General features: G+C 42.5%; 1 protein-coding gene across 1 annotated transcript; it reads left to right on the top strand.

Moving 5' to 3' along the window:
- Positions 1–1,558: 1,558 nt before the first annotated feature.
- LOC143314986 (uncharacterized) lies at positions 1,559–6,137 on the top strand. The gene is made up of 8 exons (XM_076722369.1): positions 1,559–1,829; positions 2,387–2,589; positions 3,041–3,145; positions 3,414–3,509; positions 3,643–3,753; positions 4,002–4,119; positions 4,381–4,665; positions 4,797–6,137. The coding sequence occupies exons 1-8, from the start codon at positions 1,814–1,816 to the stop codon at positions 5,714–5,716; spliced, it is 1,854 nt and encodes a 617-aa protein (XP_076578484.1). The 5' UTR covers positions 1,559–1,813; the 3' UTR covers positions 5,717–6,137.
- Positions 6,138–21,179: the final 15,042 nt, after the last annotated feature.

The raw sequence follows: 21,179 nt of genomic DNA, 5'->3' as shown, positions 1-21,179 counted from the left end.
GTTTGGGTCTGCCACCAAACAGGACAGGAGCAGACTGCAAAGGACTACCAAGAGTGCTGAGAAAACCATTGGCACCACCCTGCCCTCCATTCAGACCTTACACACCGCCAGACTGAAGAAACAGCCAGGAAGCATCGCTGCAGACCCCTCACATTCTGGACACAACCTGTTCCAAATTCTCTCTGGTGGGCGCCACGGATCACTGAATGCCAAAACAACCAGATACAAAAACTGTTTCTTCCCACAAGTCGTTACCCTGATGAACACTGAGCAGTCATAAAGTGACACTAACCCTCTGATGCCAAAACATCCACTGACTGGCCATTTATCATCCAATAGTGCAGTTTTAACAGGAATATTCACTGTCAACAGAAATACCTGCACATAGTAAATTTCATTGTGTATAATTGTTTATTAATTTGTTCATATATATACAGTATATACCTTTGGTCCTGCATCCATGTGGATGTTACTTTGACACGTACCGCCAACCTAAGTATTGTTGCAGACCATGTACACCCTTTCATAGTGTTATGCCTGATTCGTGTATATACCTTGGGTCCTGCATTCAAAGCAGGATAGCAGGATAATGGGTCGTGCCACAAAGCAAAACTGGTTCAGGAATGGTTTGAGGAGCACAAGAACGAGTTTGAGGTTTTGACATGGCCTCCAGATCTCAATCCAATCTGTGGGATGTGCTGGATAAACATGTCTGATCCATGCAACTTACAGGACCTAAAGGATATGCTACTAACATCTTGGTGCCAGATACCACAGCACACCTTCAGGGGTCTAGTGGAGTCCATGCCTTGATGGCTCAGGGCTGTTTTGGCAGCAAAAGGGGGACCAACACAATATTAGGAATGTGGTCATAATGTTACACCATACACCCATCGCCTAAAAGGCTCATGTGTATGAGCCTTTTATGCTGATGAAACACATGTGCAGGATGACCTGGGACTCGTTAGTGAGGTCCATCAAAGCATTCCAGCTTGACTTCTGTCATAAAACAATCTTTCCACCTAAAATGTGTCTAGAGTGACTTTGAGTTTGAGCAGCGAGCCTGATGCTTATTACAGCAGTAATAACAAGTCCATGCAAGAAGTCACTGCAAGGTTTCAGTATTAAAATGATGCAAATCAAATGCTATGGCCTTCAATATACCAACAGAGGGGGTGGAGAGCAACAGCAGCACCGAAGCTGCTCTGCCGCTCCGTACAAAGACACTGATGTCCGAGGTTCAAAGTGTAACCTAAGTGCAGAAGAATAAACAGTAAAAGTACCGGTTATGCAGAATGGCTGTTTAAAGTGAATAAACAAAATAAAGACTTTTATTATTCGTTATTAGACAGATTATTCGTCTTTGAAGGAGGACGACAATTTTGTAAAACTATTTTCCTCATCTTGCTTATCTGACAAGACACTGTTTTTCTTTTAATTTGTCAACCTTTGCGTGTATAGGTACGAATAAAAAGTTGTTATTTGAGCCAAAAATGTATGCAACTACTTGCCAAGCAGTCCATTGCTCTCCATTCTCCTTAAGACGGGAAAACGAGGTGTTTACTTGCGACAGGCTCACTGAGTTACCCTCTTACTTTGAAAACGGGGAACCGGAAGTGCTAGCTAACGACTTTTTTTTTCGTTTTTGCCTAAAACGTGAACCAGGACTCACGAACCTGAAAACCATTTGGGGAGGATGTACAGTCTTATGAATAAAACGGACAAGTTGACTGACAAGCTCTTAACTGTGTTACCAGCTAAATAACTGGCTGCAACGGTGAGCAAAGCTAAGCTAACGAACGCGCTCCTGAAAATGGCCGAGACTCCAGGTCTGTATCTATACCGAGTATGCTTGTAACTACGTATTTCAGAGAGGTTATGTTATTCATTCAGTAACATTAAACGGTTATTAGCAGTTCTGCTTGGGCCGCAATAAACTAGAGCTGAATTTAGTCGAAACATAGTTCCCGTTAAGTTTAGATACAGGGTGGACTAGTGTCACTAAAGGCGGCTTCCGTTAAACAAACAGCGCCCCCTGTTGGCCAGGAAGATACACGATTGTCAACCACCTTATTAACCTGACTAGCGCCACCTTCTGCTTCGGAGTACTGATTAAATGCTTTCTGTCTAATAAAACTAAATTATGCTACATGCAATGGTTATCTTTCTATCCTGATATGTAACATCACTGTGAATCCAAGTCCAAGGATTTTGACCATTGAGTGGACAAAACAAGCAACCTCAAAAATCACAATGGTCATATTGCACTATTTTCTGACATTTAATAGATTAAAGGATTGATGTCCCTTATTCAGGAGCAGGGTGTGGTTGAGACTGCACAAGTTAATAATCTGGTGTTTGTTTCACTGCTTGCATCCACTGTTAGATCCTCATCTTCCTCTGTCATCCCTGCACCTCCTGGTTCCTCCACTGAGGCTGATGTCTGCCTGCATGTGGCAGGTGGCCCAGGACCGAAATGTAGACCAGTATGACAAACTGGCCGAATTCATCACCTTAGTGACAGAGATGGTCCCAGAGCTTCTGAACTATAAACAGAAGTCTCAGCTAATCCTTGGACTGAGAGCTCGGGTGAGTGAATGAGGGTATTGAGACCATTTGTGGCTCTTTTGCCATTCATTATATGTGGAGAGAAAGCAAAGTGGAGTTGAGAAATGAAAAGGAAAATGCCAGCTGGGCCTGTGATGATTACACCAGAAAGTTAATTAAATTATTACAGACTTACTGTTGGCCTGCACACCTTCAAAAGTGCAAGATCACATGTTCCCATCAAATCCCCTTTTCACATCTTTATCCAAAACATCCTGTCACCATGTGGTTGAACAGAATTATTACAAACTATTGCTTCATTAAGACTTTTCTCATAAACAGAACCTGGTTAATAATGTGTTACTCTAATGTTTAAGATTCTGCTTTTGGATGCAGGGTAAACAAGTAAAGCCCTTTTTGTCAAGTCTGTCAAAATGAAGCATTCGTTTTATTTTGAAAGTTAAGCATACAGGTTTCATTTTGTGTTTTTCAGCTGGTCCTTGAAGTCTTAAAGAGGATGGATACGGTCGACTGTAAAGTGATCCAGGATCATCTGAGCCGCTTCCAGCAGAGGACAGTGAACCACACGCATGAAGAGGTACAGCAGGAAATGCTGATGGCAGGATGTTTTTACATGTCAAAATGTACACTCAACACCATAACGGTGTTTTTCGTGGGCAGCTTTGGCCTGGGCCCAACACGTTTTATGTTCATTCTTTTTTTTATGTGAAGCATTTAGTGCATGTGATTTCTTTGTTGTAAAGCGACATTTGTTGGATGACAGGTGCTACACAAATAAAGATAATTATTATTAGTATTATTGTTGCTAATGCATGTAAATAAACTTGTCTTGGGCTTCATGACAGGACCAAAATGGAGAGGTGGAGATTTCAAAGTCAGTATTTGTGGAGCAGGTTCAGACATTGCTGAGAGACCAAACTGAAAAAGACAAATATTTCAAGGTGAGTTTTACTCCAACGTTTTTCAGGTTGTTCAGTGCATCTTTCTCACGTGTTTGTCTGTGAAATGATTGTTTATCCTCGTTTTGTTTGAGACATGATGGTGTTTCATGATTTTGTGTTTTTCCTGTCAAAGGAGGTCTTCTCAGTACAGTATGGAGCTCGTTTTGATACGGCGCTGCAGGACTTGGTGTGGGAATTCTTCTGCCGACTGGAGGAGTTCCTCCCAGTACCCAGTTTTTCACAGGTAGGCAGCAGAGTGAAGATAAACTGACCATCCAGCCGACCGTCCATCCACTCGATCCCCAAATGCTGGCTGATGAATCAATTCTAGGTAATTAGCCATTGCTGCCTTAGTTCCCACTGTGCAGTGATGGCCAGCAGAGTAAAATGTTTCTGCAGGGGCTGAAATGGCTATTTCTTCATCATCACTACATCAAATGACAAAGACATGAGAAGCTTTGTGTTTAAAATCCGCCCACTCTTCTCTTCCAGGTGTCCACCATGTTTGACGTTTCTTCTCATGATTACAAGTTTGAGCAGTTTGTCTCTGACCCTGAAGATCTGAAGAGGATTTTGCAGCACCAACAGGAGCGGACAAAGTTAACCAAAAGTAAGAATCTGTTTGTTTTACTTCTCCCAGCTACAAAGACCTTTTTCACTGATACAATGTGCTTTTTGCCAATCCCACTCGCATCTAATACCCAACGTATAATCTGTTAGAATTACCACAGAATATAAAATGACAGTGAATTAAATTGAGAATGGAAACAACACATTTTATGTTTCTAAGTTAAATAAATAGTGGGTGAATGCTCTTGGGCGTTTTACATAGAATTTCACCTCTAACATGAACATTATCTCTGTCTGTCAGGTGAATTCACTTTCATGTCTAACACTATCCTCTCCACGCTCGCGTCCAAACAAACTTCAGTGGAAACTGAAGACCATACTTATCAAAAAATGGACGGGGGACGTGCAGACAGCAAAGAAAAGACAGAACCGAAGACACTGAAGCAAGAATACATTTGTGATGATGATGAAGAGACTGACGACAGTTCCACTGAAACTAATCTGAACTCTGGGCTGCGCGAGCACGGGCTGTCACCTCTCACTTCGTCTTCATGTTATGAAGAAGCTGGTGCTGCAGATGATGATGGTGAGCATCTTTCGATTTTCCAGATAATCTGCAAAAATATTCTTACCACGGTGCAGGCATTGGCTATGAAGTCACTTGGCATGTAGATCCTGTTGAGTGAATTTACTAATTCTGTTGCTTCGTGTTGGCAGATGCAGCTGGTGAAGCCGCTTTCCAGCCGGACACGTGCTCAGCGGAAGGAGTGAATGAACATCTGAATCTGAGACGAAACAAGCAGCCGTCAGAAAAGAGCATGAACCAGCCACTGACAGGCAGAGCCGATGTCAGCGAGAACTCCAGAAGAGCCGATCAAAACATCTGCCTGGAGTGTGGCAAGACTTTTGCATCTCGTTCCTCGTTGAAAAAACACCACATTGTTCACTCTTCAGCACGACCATTCAAGTGCGCTCAGTGCGACAAGTCATACAAAAGAGAAAAAGACCTGAATCAACACCTCCTTATTCACTCTATACCTAAAGTCCTATCCTTCGCTTGCAGCCTTTGTGAGAAGAGATTCAGTTCTCAGGCTTTGCTCACAGTTCATCTGCGACGTCACAGCGGAGAAAGGCCGTTTGCCTGCTCGTACTGCGACAAGAGGTTCCTGACGAATGCCGTCTTGAAGTCTCATGTGCGCATTCACACCGGTGAGCGTCCGTACGCCTGCACGTTTTGCGACAAGACATTCACACAGTTGTATCCGCGCACTGTGCACCTCAGGATGCATAAGAAAGAGAAGCCGTACCTATGCAGCACATGTGGCATGTCTTTTTGTAGCTCCGGGGCCTTGCTGGTGCATTCGCGCACTCACACAGGGGAGCGGCCTTATCAGTGCGATTCTTGTGGAAAAGGTTTCGCCACAGCGGTACAATTGACAGTGCATCGGAGGTCCCACACCGGGGAGAGGCCCTATTCTTGCTCACAGTGTGACAAATCGTTCCACTGTAGTTCAGGACTGAAGAAACACATGAGGACACACACAGGAGAGAAACCTCACAAGTGTTTAACATGTCACAAGACGTTTTCCCAAAAGTCCAACATGAAGATACATCTTAAAGTCCACAAAAACCTCTAGCATTCTGTTTGTGGAGACGGGTTGTTGACGTGTGTGCTGTTTCTACATTGACAGATGAAAGCCTGGTTCATCTCTATGTCAGGATGAGCTGCTTGGGTGCATCTTCACATCAGTAAATCACTAACGTGTATATGTGTAAAAATGGCATCGACTTGGTTTAAGCGTTACGAGTACAGTTATGTTTTGGTTGAGGTAATCTTTGAGATATAAAATGTAAGTCAATAAAATGTTCTGACAAATATGTGTGTGAGATGTTGCAGTAACAGTCGTGTGTGCTGATGACCGAGAAATAGCGATAACAGTGAATGAGCAGGTATTTGTTAGTCTGGGTGTAACTTCTGTGCAAGCTGTTACATAAAACACATCAATATCAGACAACAACAAGCGAATGAGTTACAAGAAATAAAATGACAGACACGACAGATGTTTTTTCTTTATGGAGACTTTTTGAGCTAAAATCATATTTTGAAAAACTGCCAACCGAGTTATCATTTGTGTTCCCATAGCGACCACAAGACTTCCGTTATATATGTCTAATTTCATTATTAGTATTATTATCATGTTACACAGTCTCAATGCAATACAATTTGGCGTACCCACTCAAAGAAAGCTCAGATTGCCTCCTGATAAAGGGATTAAAGCAGATCTATTATAGCTTGTCAAGTCGAGCGTTGGCAGGTAAAACACTTCAGCTGCAAACCCCAAAATCAAATGCAAATATAATGTCACCTACCCACTTACTGGGATTGTGATGCCATTGCTGAATGGAGCGTCATCTGCAGGTGAGACAAGCAAAGTTGAAATGTAGGGATTTTTGAGAGGCTGGAGCCAAGTCGCATCACATCACATGCAACCTATCAACACATCTGTCCAAAAATGACAACACACATATGTACACCATATCTAGACTCATCAACATTGACTTCACTGTAGCAACCATCACACACCAGTACTCACCTGGCATAGCAGAGGGGCCAATGGTGTTGCTACATCCAGTAATAATACTGACCCCGTCGGCAGTGGTAGGTTTCAGCTTCCTGTTGGGGTTGTACAGGTTAGCAGAACACAGCACAGTACTTTAAAGGCCGAACACGCACCAGACGCGTTAATGAGGTGTGTCAAACTGCCTCAATGCTGCAAATACGATCTTATTTCAATTTTGGAGCATCAGATAAGGACCCAGCGACCAAAGCTCAAACTAAACCAAACTAAACTCACCGTTAGTGCTGTGAGGACATGCTGCTGTGAAATCTCTCACCAGTAAAGATCAAATTCAGCTATTCTGAATACTTATGTAAGTTCCATAATGCAGAGGTAAATATAATTCCTGTCACAACTGCACGGAGGAGGAGGAGAGGAAAAGGTCAGAGCGACATAACATCAGAGCCGGAGTGAGTGTTGTTGGCGGCACAGGGACTCTGTGTGTGTGTTTGGGGGTCCTTTTGCATCACTGAGGTCCTCTGTGTTGCTATGGAGGATATGAGCACTACATATGATGACATTTTCCCTGTCTGCTGGTTCTGTGGTGCTGGCATTTAATATAATGCTGTTCAATAGTTGTGTGTAGAAAATGAATGTGGGGTATCTGTAATATAATTTATTTATTTTTTTTTGGTGAAATAGCCAATGTCTCCTAACATACCGTAGGCCTGCAGTGAGCCACAGGAGCATCACATGAGGCGCATCCATTTTCAGTGCATTTGGACCTTAAAATGCACATTTTCAATTTTGTTCTGAATTAATTTAATTCCTTCCTTCGCTACAATGTCTCAAATCCTATTTCAAATTCTAGGGCACAGGAAATGGTATTACTGGCTCCCATGCTGTTCCACACCTGGCAGGGCTCTCACCGTAGGGTCCTCTTCATCTCTACATCATCACATCTCTCATCTCTATCTAGAACTCAAGACTCTTCATCTGAGTCATACCACCTGCTACCAGGTAAACATGACAGAGAGATAATGGATTACATGATGATGGCAGCACGACTGCTATCATCACACCATATAAACTAATAAGAATTTTACAGCTATTGACACTTTCGAAATGAGTATTGCGAGTAATACCACTATCACCATGACATCCACTACGTCTATTTCCTGTGGTTCTTGCCGACCTGCTGTTCACCATTACAGCTACACGATTTACTCTAGAGGACTACCACAGGAAGTCTTAGGCCTCTTAGAAAAAAATCGAATCACTTCAGTGTCGTGAATCTTTTTTTTTTTTTTTTTTTTTTTTCCGATTCCTGAATCGATATTTAAAACTAGCTTAGCCCGTTAGCGCGATGCTAATAGGTAATTGTAATTAGCATAAACACGCTAACGGAAATTAGCCCTTCGAGGGTGATAATACTACCTTAACAGTCGACCCTTTTTACATAACGTGCTTTGAATAAAACGACATGTGTGCTCATACTTACACACGTACATTTTCTGTGTTCTGTGGATAAACACACACAAGTAACTTCTGACTTCACGTTGCTAACTCAATCTGCCGCTCTGCCGCTTAAACACGCCATACACACCAGCTACAGCAGCCTCAAAGGGTCAAAACTCAACCTCTACATTCCCAGTGAGTTTTATTGCAGAGCCACCACTAGGTGGAGACATTGCGTGTCAGGATAGGGAGCACATATACAGTTTGCAAGACCAGCTAAATGCAGCATTTCCCTTAAGAAAAATCACAGTTTTTTAAATTCATATTATTGTTCATTTTCAATTTTCAGTTTTAAGCATCAAAAAGGAATCATGATGAATTCAGCTTTGTTCCATACACTGATCTGAACCCTAAGTGTAAGTGAGTAATGAATGCTTTATGGAATGGTTTGGAGTCACTGGATGAATGATTTTATATCCATAACCATTCTTATGTGTACACTTTGACACTAATAGAAGGCAATGTATTTGCTTGACTTCGTTTCCTGTTGTGTTCGCCCACTTGACACTTCTGCTGTTCTATCTTCAGCATGAATGTTTCCTTTTCATCGGGACACTTCTCCACGTCAGACACCATCTTTCCTGTCCACACTGGCATGTAAACAAACCTCACTGGCATGTGAGATCAAACTGATCATATGATAGACAAGAACCAACACAAGACTGAGGAATCGCTGCGAAGACATGAAGAACAGAAGACGCTGAGGCGAGGAAACAACTGAACTGTAGACGACAGCTGTGAGGATGATGGAGAGAAAGCCGACACTTCCAATGAAACTGCACCATCACTCTCTCGGCAGCAGGAGAATGTGCTGTCACCACTCACTTCCCCTCTGTGCTCTGAAGAAATTACTCAAGCTGTGTTTGCACAAACCTAAGACAAGAATTTAGGCACACCTTTACTGAAGAGACTGGAATTTCAAACGTGCCTCAGAAAAGTCATTCTTCAGTCGGAGTTAGCATCGCAGCCTAACATGATGTAGACAGCCACACATTTAAGTGACACACTCACCTCTTCCATTGCCCAACCTTAAAAAAAGGGGGTATTGTGGTCACTTGTGCTGGGAAAAGCAGTGTTCAGCAAAGTGCTTGGTTATGTTACACAAGTCTAGAGGCTGCAACTTAAAGATATTTTTTACTATTATTACTTTTTTGATTAATCCATCGGTCAGTGGTTTCCTCTAAAATGTCTCGGCAATGTCTTCAAATTGCTAGTTTGGTCGGCCAACTGCCAGAGAAAGGCAGAAAATCCTCCTACATGAGAGGTTGGAGCTGGTGAACATCCACCACTTTTGCTTGATAACTGACCTAAACAACAAATCAAGGATCTATAATGAATTTTCTATTAACCCACCATTCATTTTAGCATTACACCTGTCTCTTCCATGAACACCCATAGCAGGGAATTCATCTAGATTGTGCTGAGTGAGTTCTTCCCTCACTTTCCTGTTTCCTGTTGGCAGAAACAGCTGGTGAAGCTGCCTCCCAGCCATCCAGATGCTCTGACGGCTCAGTGGCGCGAGCGAAGGAACATCTGGATCCGAGAAGAAACAAGCAGCCATTGAAAGAGGATGTGATCCAGCATACGGGAGGCAGAACTCACATCTCCGTCCCATTCGTCAGCGAGATGAACACACCTGGTGGGAAAATGGGAGGATGTTCAAGTCTCTTTGGTAAATTGCAACAAAACAGAGAAAAAGCTCAAGCTGTGTCACATTGTTCACTCAGGAGACGCCGTCAAGTGGCAACACTAAGCAAACAGATCAAAGCGTCTCTAGTATCTGGACATTTCCCAAAAAAAATCCAACATGAAAGTACATCTTAAAGTCCACATTGTCATCATGAACACTGTAGTCTGATAATAAATTAGAGGATGGTTCATTTCTTACTCAGGACAAGCTGTTAATGGGTCTTCATATCACAAAATCCCTTATAACTGAATGATGTGATATAACTCCAAAAATATGGAAATTGACCTAAAAGAGCTACGGTATACACATCCATACCCGGAATTAAATTATTTTTAAGAGTTTTTTTTTTTTTGGTAGCACAATCTGTCTGGCATCTCATCTTCTGCAACCACAGCTTCAAATGTACAATTTCTCCTGTTTCACCACCAGAGGGAGACACATACCTTGTCATAGTCCGACCAAAGCGTCTCAAACACACCCATGAAGGGACCTGTAAGAAATTCACTTGCTTTAACTTCCCTGATGGCATCCCTCCCAGGAAACAGAGCTCAATAATTCATAACAGGCACTCATAAATTTCAATGAGTTTCTAATTAGGAGGAGCCCAGAGTAATTGTCTCTGAGGCGGTTCTAACAGGAGGAGGATCATGCTGACAGATTGACAGAGTCCTTGTGGCAGATTGCTGCAAATCACCCAATTATAAGTAAAAGTCAAACTTCGGGCTTTTAATGATGATTATTTTGGTTTTTTTGGATAATTTCACGATCGATGGAGAGAGGAAGGGTGAGAGGGTGCGTGAGTGAGGATAACGTGTGACAAATGTCCAAGACATTAAAATGATATTTTCATCATTTTACTTGAATTTTCATCACTTTGTAGTTGTTGATGTTGATATTTGGGCCTAAAACCTATAACCCATAAATGTTTGGTTTAAAGTTAAAATATTACAGCTAGAACTGCATAAAGTCATGCTTTCATTAATGTGGCATATTATTAAATATACTACGGTATCGTGGGAGTTTGTAAATGAATGTGTTTGTATGTTCTTCTGTGCAGCAAATGATCTTTATTCATAATAAATCAATGCCATGGAAAGACTTCTGGGATTTTGAATTGTTTCTCCATTGGAGGCTGTAGTTGGAATCTGCAAACAGGGCTGTGTGCAGCTGCCACTGAAGACACTGGACTCATGTCCTTGGTATTTCTTCTGGGAATTTGGGGGTTTTAACTGCAGCCATGCTGGGGGTCGCTTACATTCTCCGAATAAAAGCTCACACATGGCAGGGATAGTTTTAGGCTGATTCCACTTTTCTAGAAATCATGTCACCAAAATAAAGAAATAAACCATTCAGAATTTCTCCAACAGGATTCTAAGCATGTTCGGATATAAAAAGCTTCATTTTATTGCCAAAAAATTTGCCTGGAAAGAAGTTTGTCATTAGATCTGTGCACAAATAAGTGGAAAGACTTATTTTGACAGTTGTTTTAATAGTGTAGTTAATTGTGTTAGATCAACAGTTGTTGGTTTCCAGAGCAATATTTCCAACATTTGACAATACACTTCGCATTAAAGTTTGACATTTTGGGAAGCATGCTTAATTGCTTTCTTTCCCATAGTTAGATGAGAAGATTGATGCTCCTCTGGAGCCCGGAGACAGTTGGCTTAGCTTAGCAAAGACTGGAAGCGGCAGGGAAACAGTACGTTAAATGGCAAATAGATATTTTCACACTTTTTCTATGTCTGAAGCAAAGGAGATACACAGCAGCATATTTATCTCCAGCTTCCTAATTCATATTTACTGGACGGATACTGGAGTGGTATCTTTCCTCCCATCTGACTCTCGGTAAGAAAGCAAATAAGCGTATTTCCCAAATTGCCCAACTATTCCTTCAAAGCTGCTGGGAAAGAGATAACCTGCAATGATGTAAAGACATGTCACTTTCATGCAGACAGCCCAGAAATATTGATATTAGCCTGCCAAGCACATTTGCTTGACTGAATTCCTGCTAATACTTCAGGGAGATGAAGTGCGGTAAAGCAGACAGTAATAACAGTAATCACTTAGTGGAGTTCATTCACAGCAGTAAAATAAAGGTCACTGACAACCCCGTTCGGGTATGGATATTAGGATCTATTTACTGATGGAGGATAATTTAGTGAGATAACCCTTAAGGACGCTGGTTGGTGGCTGTGGAGGGACATCCAGAGGTATTTTGTATGTGTGCGAGCACATGAGCTTTGGCTTGGCAGGAGACACCGGACAGGTGGATGCTCAGCCAGCCAAAGTCCCATTACTTGCTCAGGGGGCAAGCAAGTGTGTGTGTCTCTGTGTGTGCGTGTGCGTGCATGTGAGTGGTAATTACTTTTTCTCTCTGTGTGTGCATGTTTGTGTGTGAGTGTGTGTGTGTGTGTGTGTGTGTGTGTGTGTGTGTGTGTGTGTATGTGTGCAGACGGGGTGATTAGAGATGGGTGGCGGGTGGAGGGCTTGTCAGAAGTTATCTTCCCATCTCATCTCATCATAGGCAGTCTGGCGGATTCCCTCGATGGCTCAACAGCCCGACGCCGCGGTGCTGCTGTCAATCGGGCCGTCAACGCCTGCAGAAATCGATGCCAATCTCCCTCGGTTTCTATTTTTAACCAAGGCTCAGCACCCAGGCCTTTGATAAGGATGCTGCCTCCTTTTGGCTCTTCTCTTCGCCTCGGATGAGCACCCCACCCCCCTGCCCCCAACCTCTTTCTCCACCCCTGCTGATGAGAGGTGATAACAGACAGACGAGATGGAGCTAAAAGCACAGACCTGCCTGACACTCTGAAAGAGGCTTTCATGGTGGAGAAAATGATGATTGTTAGCACTATTACAAATAGTAAGAGCCAATACGGGTTGTAATATTATTAGTCAAAGACATGATTGCATTCAAATTGTCACTTCTATCAGTGCCAAGGCTATTACCTCTGCTACAACTACCAATACTATACTAGTACTACCTTTAGTGAAGCCTTTCATTGACAAAAATCCAGCAATACCACAATGGTAAATGGACCTATGTGCCACATGTTTCCACAACAGCTACTAAATGGACACTAGTAAATGGAGATTCTTTTGTCAACTATATTGATATTGCAGGCAATAAGACCGTAAGACATGCAACAAATCATGTTTTTCAGTTTATCGATCGAGGTGTGTTTCTACAAATTACCACAGACTAACTGACTTCCAGAAAACCTGGGGTCATATTCCAGTAGAGATGCACAGGTCTCAGTGCAAAATATAACGAAGCTGCTATCTACAGTGTGATGCATTTACTGTACCTGTTGGCATCTTGGAGGGAACAGGGGCCCAGTGTTTACCCCCCTGAAATAAGTAGCGGTCCATATAAACTCCACCTTTCATCTCTTGTTGTGCTACACTGAGCCAAAGGCAGAGAATCATTAATCCAGGAAACAGGCGTCTGGTCAGGTAGGCAGAACATAAAGGCCAAGAAAGCTAGAGAGGATGCAAACTAGATCATTTGAGTGAGAGTGGAGATGGGCTGGTATATATACTGCTAGGCTAATTAAGGAGATGGAAAGCAGGTGAGTATGTGGGCAGGGGATGGTGAGGTGATGAGAATGGTGGGAAGAGGGGTTACCGCAGGGCAGGAGAGAGAGGCCGGATGTGGCCCCTAACCCTCACATCGTGTTTGTTTGTAATTCTGAATTGATTCCATTAATTCAATATTCCAAAGCCATATTTTGTTGTATTATTATTTGAGGTAAACCAACAGGTTGGCGAAGAAAGACCCACCCTAATCCGCCTCTGATTGACTTACCCTGATAATATTACCCTTACTAATTATCACTCATGCCTAAACCTAACCAACCCAACGAACACAGGCAACAGATACTAGCCAATCAGATGCCATTGCCATCCTCAGAAAAAAGAAATATTGGTATACGCCGCACAACACCGCTGAGGCAAAACCTACACGATGAAGACAAAGGAACAAAGCAACTCAGTGACTAAGCACTCTAATCCAGCACTGTGTGAATCACGGCCTTTGCGGTTCTCAAACGTAGGAACACCTCAGGGAGACTTTGGACCCGCAGTGTTCTGCACCACATCATCAAAAACACCAAATAAGGGAATATCTTTTGGAAGACTTATGTTTCATTCCTCCAGCAAAGTTTGAGAAGGCTGCAAAGCTGTGTGTCGGTTTTTCCTTTAATTTATCACCCATCTGTATATAGTGGAACATAAAAATACCCAAGTAGTATACCCAAGTGTCAGCAGCTCAGAACTCTGATTAAGCACAGCACAAGACAAAATGTACTCACCGCCACCTGACTATTGTTTCTCCTCTTCGTCCTCCTACGCTGCTTGTGCTTTACTTCCCTGTGTGTTTTCTAGATGGGATGGGATCTCCTCTGCAGACTCGACGGTACTTTGTCACCGCTCAGTGTGCGTCGTAAAAGGAGCTCCTGGAAAATGAATTCTCCCCCTCATGAGCTTGACTTCAGATGTTGCACATTAATAATCACTATTGCCCCGTGAGTTCTGCGTCGACAGCAATCAAGTGCTGACGAGAGGGGTGTTGCGCTGGGAGTTGTTGGAAATGTGTCACCGATCAATCCTCTCTGAAACAAAGGGGTGAAAACGTTTTGTTTTTAAAATACGCATTTCGAAATTCAGATCATTCGTTTTTAGAAGCTGGAGAGGACGTCACCGCTTTGATGGTGTTTTTCTTTCAGTTTTCCACCTTCAGGAGTCGTCTCGCTAACTTGGCTCTAACTCACAGTTATGCTGAGATCCTTTTCCTGGTTTCAAGTAGATAAGAAAACGACATGCACTTAATTGGTGCAAGTTTGATGTTTTAAAAGGCTCTCTGTCTCTGACTTTGCTGCAGACACAGCAGCAGTGAGTAGGCTGGGCGGCCTGCTGGTCGGACAGAGCATTATGTAACTGCGAGGTCACGGGTTTGACCCTCGTGACATCAAGTCTCCATCAGCAGCTGTGTGTTTTGGCACTGTGCCCTTGAGCAACTAACTTATCTGAAGTCGTGCTGCATTACAGCACCATGCTCATATCTAAAATGTAATACAGACTCATCTGTTTTCAGTGTAAAACATGAATAAATTGATCCACAAGCTTCAGCTATCATCTCCATTTACTGTATTTTGTGGAAAATATCTTGTGGCATCTCTTTTATTGCATGTCTATTTTGCTCTTAAGTTGTTGACAGAACTCCATTCAAACATTTTCCCTCTAATTGGGTGTTTTTGTGGATGCCGGATTAATCAGCCGCAGGGTATTTAATGTTGTTTGGGCAGCTGAGAGGTAATACAGCCAAGCCATTAACATATCATTAAAGAGTCCTAAGCACTGTAATTGCAGCCAGAATGCTGACGCTACACTCTCATTAAGTGGACTCTGAGAGAGGAGACGTCTCGTTGTGATGGGTTTTAGTGAGATGTTGAGAAAAATCCGTGTAACTCAGCACTCTGTTGTCACTATGGGACGTCCAAGGGTCACACTGTGAGCAGAGATCGTTTACAAAATGCCGTGTAGGCTTCTGTTGAGGCATCTGAGCTTTCATCATTCAGAGGTTGCAAAAACATGGAATCTAACAGGCTTTTATCCATGCTAGCAGCATGGTTGTATGACGGTCTGTCCACCACTTTGATCCAGGCTGAAATATCTCAACAACTTCAGGATGAATTGCCATGAAATTGTGTACAGAAACTCATGGTCCCCAGAGGATGAATCCTACTGGCTTTGGCAATCCCTTGACATTTCCTCTTTTGCCACCAGCAAATGTTGCATGTTGCAAAACCCACTCGATGGATAGCCATGAAATTTGAAATGAAAAGGAAAGTGAACTGTCTTTCCAACATGTCTGTACAGTCATGTGCCCCTCAGGGTAAACTTCTGTGTTGCAATACTTTTACTTACTGGTTTATGAACAACTACCTGCAAAGCCTCAGCTGTATTTGTGTTTTGGTGCTTGTTAGGGAACGTTAGCATACTAACACGCTAAACAGATGGTATCTAGATATGATTTAACCACATTACATTTACACCTGGTGTTAATATGTGTCTCCAGTGTCCACACTGAGATCCAGCTGAGATCTGATCACTCTGTCCAGTTTGTTCTTGTTCTTCTTCCTTCTTACACCTGCCTCTCATTTACATGGGTCCAAGAAACTGGACTTTGATTGCTTTTTGAATTGGGGAAGAAGCTTCAAATACTGGAAAGTCTGAGACGAAAGCAGAGGAGAATGCTGATTTATGCAGCTGCGTTTATTTCAGTTGTGATCAGTGTCCGGAGGATGATCTGGATGCAGGAATGCAGTCAAGACTGGAGGGAGAGGATAGTGATGGGTGCCTGGTGCTATCCAGTTATTGGTGTTATTTCCCCCCACCTAACTGTTGTATGTGGATTGGAAGTGCAACTGCATTTACCCTTGTGTTCAATGTGGTCACAATGTATCCCTGACCACCTCCGGAGGTGGCTTGGCCGATCACAATCCACCCTCATCCGCCTTTGGTGCATTCGCTTTCATGTGTTCAAGCACTATCTGATTGCAATCTGATGCAAGATGTAAAAGTGGCCTGTAAAGATGGTGACTGTGGTAAACCATACATCTGTTAAGCATCAGTCTTAGCATTGCCAGTTCGCAGGCTGATGTTAGCATTTATTTTGGAGTAAAACTTGTCATCTGCAGGTGTTGCAGACGGTGACACACATTGCTGCCTTCATGAAACACATCAACCTGGTGAATCTGTCTGAAAGCTAAGCCTCCCTCTGAGTGCACCTGGCAAATCCACCGTGCTTATGAAGGGAGACGTAAATGAACATGAGGAGGCAAGTTAAAGGTGGATTTAAAGCTAATTAAACAAAGGGATTAGGCACAAGAATGTTCATATTAATATTAGGATGGATTTGATTTTTCATCTCTTTTACTATAGAAGCTAAACTTTATGGCAAAAATGTCATAATTTCCCTGTGCTTAAAACTTTGTGGAATTTTAAAAAATCGTGTTTTGTTGAGTCTTTTCAATCCTCTGTATCTATACTTTGCAGGACTCATCTGTGTCAATATTTGACAGACTTTCTGGTTTAATTACAGATTCCCTTTTGTGCACTCGCCCAAATTTCAGGGATTATCCAATTACCGCTTGCGTGCCGACAAACAAGGGTGCCTCTTTGCCTTTCACTAATTGGAATGAGGAGTGGTGCCAGTGCTCAAAGGAGAGGCCTATCACTGAGAATTATTGAATAGAGAAGGAGTTTAAAAAAAAAAAAAAAGAGGAGGATATGTGGTCCGCCTAGGGCTGCTTGCGGATTTCCTCTGATTTCATCAGAAAAAAGATGGCTGAGGCGATTCCCCCAGACAACAGCCAGCTGGTGTGTGTAGGCGAGCTTTGCTGCCCAAAATCTCTGAGAAAAGAAAGTGAAAGCATCACGCTGTGCCTCTGCAATTCATCCTCTGCATCAGAGTTACCCCAAACAATCCCTCAGCTCGCCTGCTGTTAGACAGTTTTGTGGGATAACATGGTGCAGCGAGTATGACATCTTTATTGTTTAATGAATCAGTGTGCAATTGTGCTGTTATGTATGGCAATTTCATGGCTTACAGCAGATTTAACATGAGCAATTATGTCAATGATAGGCACTTTGAATTGGTATTGGTATTTCAGTATCATGTGTCTATTACCGACTTATAAACCATCTACTGAGGCCTTTAACTGTTAGTAACAGTTTAGCATGTTTTGCAGCTGTGATCCTGCTGCTCTCTCACTGTTTGGACTTCTTATTCAGCTACATGTTGCACATATAAACCAGCTTGTCGAGTTTGTCCCTGTTTTTTTTTTTTTTTTATCAAATCCAGTGAGAGTAGAAACTGGAGACTCTGTGTGTGTGTGTGTGTGTGTGTGTGTGTAGTTGGGGTGTGTCTGTGAATGTGGCATTTGAAAAACAAACAAAGAAAGATTTTGACAGTCAAATGAAACAAGAGATACTCGGCAGGTTCAACAGACGTGATTCATAATTTATTGAGCGCCACTGATGTTACAACAGGGAACAAATGAAGCAGAGAACACAAAAGAGCATTATTTATTACAGGAAAAAAGTGTAGCCTGAAGGGGGGTGTGTACAGTAGCACAGCACTCATAGATTACACCTACTGTACACAAACACACTACAATATTGCTGCTGCCAGAGAAAAATCCCATTACTCCAATTCTGATGATTCTCACGAACTTGAGGATTATGTGACCTTGTACGAGTTTCACAACCGGAGGACTTGTGAAAGCCATTGCATAATTTAAAAAAAAAAGAAAAAAAAAAAGCATGGCTGTCAAAGTGGAAATGAGGCTGCGTTATTTCACCCAACATTTTGACATTTTGAAAATGTGAGGTTTACAGCACAGTCAGATCATAACCGAGGAACGCAGGAAATGCGTACACACCCTCGGGCCAAACACAGGATAGCAGCAATCTATTCAAACGCAACCTCCCCTTCATATGCCAGTGCTGTTTTAAATAATGCAAGCGCTTTCCCATAGATGCCACGGTGGTTGATTCCCACCTTTAGATTCCCATGGACCCCCGCTGGTCCAGGATCGAATCCTCCCTCAGCCTCCTCTAATGTTTCTCCACTGCTCTACTATTCTCTCAGACTTCCTCGTGTCTCTACAAAGAAGGAAGGGGGGAAAAAAAAACTCGTAGGAGTGGGAACCTGAAAAATAAATTAAACTGATAATGCAAGCAAAAGAAACTTCCCATCCCACCCACTGAATATTAGATCACAACAACTTACGGCCTTGAATAAATCATTAAACCTCAGCAGACCATATCTATTGCAATTTCATCTTGAATAATTATCCACCTCATATTGGCGCGGAAGTAATGTCACACAATTGCAAGCATGTGTCAAATTCTTGTAATATCCAGAGATTAATAATTCAGTTTCTGGTTTTTCCGACTACAAGCCATTTAAGGCTTTATTCAGATGCAGTTTGGGAGGAGAGAGCGAGCGGCTCATTTTACAGCAAATACAAACAGAGGGTTGACATTTAAACCCAAACCCCACAGCACCCACCCGGACCCAACAGGAACAGGATGATTTGAATTTTCCTGCTTAATTGGTTGACACTGAGTTCAGTTCAGGCAGAAAGTTACCATTATTAACCGTCTTGAGCTGGCCAAAATGTCCTGGACCCAATTTGTGAGTGGACAGGGAAATTTAAGGGGTCTGCACTGAGCTGAGTTATACTTTTCTGACTGGTGCTAAAAGCTTTAAAGGAACAGCGTTTGTCTGATTAGTACTGAAAGATTATACGTGAAATGAATGGCTAAAGGCCAAGTGTATGTGTCCATTTACTAAAGTCTGGTGAAAAAATTTGGTTAATTTTTGAGAATGAAGGATCAAGTTTTTCTTCATGGATCATAAATCTGCTATAATCGTTATTTTTCGTTAAGCTGACATGTACATGTATATTAAAGGAGTTGCTCATAGCGACTAACAGCAGCTGCAGAGGCAGATGCTGCCCTCAGGAGTTGGTGGAGGACAAAACAGAGCAAAAACGTGAGTAAATATAAACTCATCCTCATATGTTTAGGCACCAAAACTACTTGGTTAGGTTTAGGAAAAGATCATGATTTGGATTAAAATAAGTACGTTAGTTACGTAGATGAAGTTATGTATGCTTAATGCGTATACATATAAGTTGCGGATATGATGCAAGTACATTACGTAACCCACCATCCACCCCGAGCGCCTTCCATTTTTACTGTCACCTGACTTCCTCCTATGCTCCCGTAATGACTACGACAGCCACTAGAGGTTACTGCTTGCACAATCAACCTATACGGCCGTGTTTTTGGGAGGATAAAATCAAATGAAAGCTGACGTCGCTCCATAACTGCGTGATGTGTTAACTAACAAGTTCTCCGTGTCACCTTTCTAAGTTTTGTCTTTTATCTTTACGCTGCCCCCAAATGGCCAAAAATGAGTTAATGCAGGTTTAAGCCAATTAAACCACGACAACCCATTAGATTATCTGAGAAATATAATAAACTGAACTGAACACGGGCAGTTTTTCAAAGATCATGAAAAGCTGTCATGTTGGAAATACACGGTTTTCACAGGACAGCCATAGCATGTGAAACTGAGTTTCTGAAGTGCAGTATTTCACATGTGAAATGATCAAATGTGTGTTCTCACCTTTGCATCACAGTAATTTGCACAGATCGTGTACATTTGGAAACAACATCGGTGACCTACCTCTGCACGTTGCTTCATTTCAGTGTGGCACTCACTCCTCCTGATCTCTATTTTGAGAATTTTCCAGCTCCAGTTTTGCACGACGACCCCGGGGCAGAGGAATGCAGGAATGAGTTTGAAATTCAGGCCACGTGCAGCCGGCGTGCAGGTGGGAAATCTTTGCGAAAAGTAGGTCTGTTCACAACTTGGCTCAGATTGATTTGTCAGCTCAAACTTACAGTACATTCTGCTCTATTGTCCTAAAAGCAATTGTTCAATTTAACATTATAACCATTTAATTAAGTCATTTAAAAAGGTTTTTCACATTACAGATCTGGTCTAAAAAGATTACCCACTCTCTGCAGTGATTAGCCTGTTCTATTTTTACTGTGTGCACATTCCTGATAATGGGCAGGACACTGATGTGAACATGGCAGCTGTCATATCCACGGGAAGCTCGCTGTGTGTGTTGGCCAGCGCGTTGAGCACTCACCGCGTGTTTAGTGGCTTCTACTCCTACATGAACCCATCTACCATCACGTAGGAATAAAAAGCCATAAGACACAACAGCAATCTCACAGGAGGGAGGAAAAAGAAGGAAGGAGGAAGGAATATTAACAGAGGACTTCATGCCGCCAAAATGAAGGAGGGGTTGTGCGCTCATCAGGGAGGTTACGGAAGAGGAGAAAAGTGTAGAAAGTGATCTCTGAAAGGTTAGGGGACTGGGGAGAGCACAGCTGAGGAGAAAAAAGTGGATATGAAGAGGAAAGGAACAAGTGAAGGAGAGAGAAAAGGAGCTGATTTCACAGTCTTTCAAAAGGCAGAGGTAACCCACAGGTGACTGAAGTATTTACACGACCATGCTCTCTGTTTGTCTTTGCCTCTGTTTGATGATGTGCTTCTGTGTGCAGCAGATGAATATGCATTGCAGGCATTGCTCGAAAGTCCTCTGTGTGCAAACTAGATTTGATATGCTCGAAGCAAACTGCTCTGATGAACCTAACCAAACTCCATCTGCTCTCTCTCCAAATACGCATATTTTTTAAGTCTTGCAGGCCCATTTTAATGTGTAGTTTACAGCAAACGCA

The sequence above is a fragment of the Chaetodon auriga genome, chromosome 22, assembly GCF_051107435.1.
Source record: "Chaetodon auriga isolate fChaAug3 chromosome 22, fChaAug3.hap1, whole genome shotgun sequence".
In the NCBI taxonomy this organism is placed as follows: Eukaryota; Metazoa; Chordata; class Actinopteri; order Chaetodontiformes; family Chaetodontidae; genus Chaetodon; species Chaetodon auriga.
The sequence above is the reverse complement of the archived record's forward strand: the minus strand, read 5'-3'. Positions and strand labels throughout refer to the sequence as shown.

Excerpts from the sequence above, each read along its gene's own strand:
- LOC143314986 (XM_076722369.1), top strand. Across the intron at positions 2,590-3,040 it reads TCCTTGGACTGAGAGCTCGG|CTGGTCCTTGAAGTCTTAAA; the intron begins GTGAGTGAATGA and ends TGTGTTTTTCAG. Across the intron at positions 3,146-3,413 it reads TGAACCACACGCATGAAGAG|GACCAAAATGGAGAGGTGGA; the intron begins GTACAGCAGGAA and ends GCTTCATGACAG.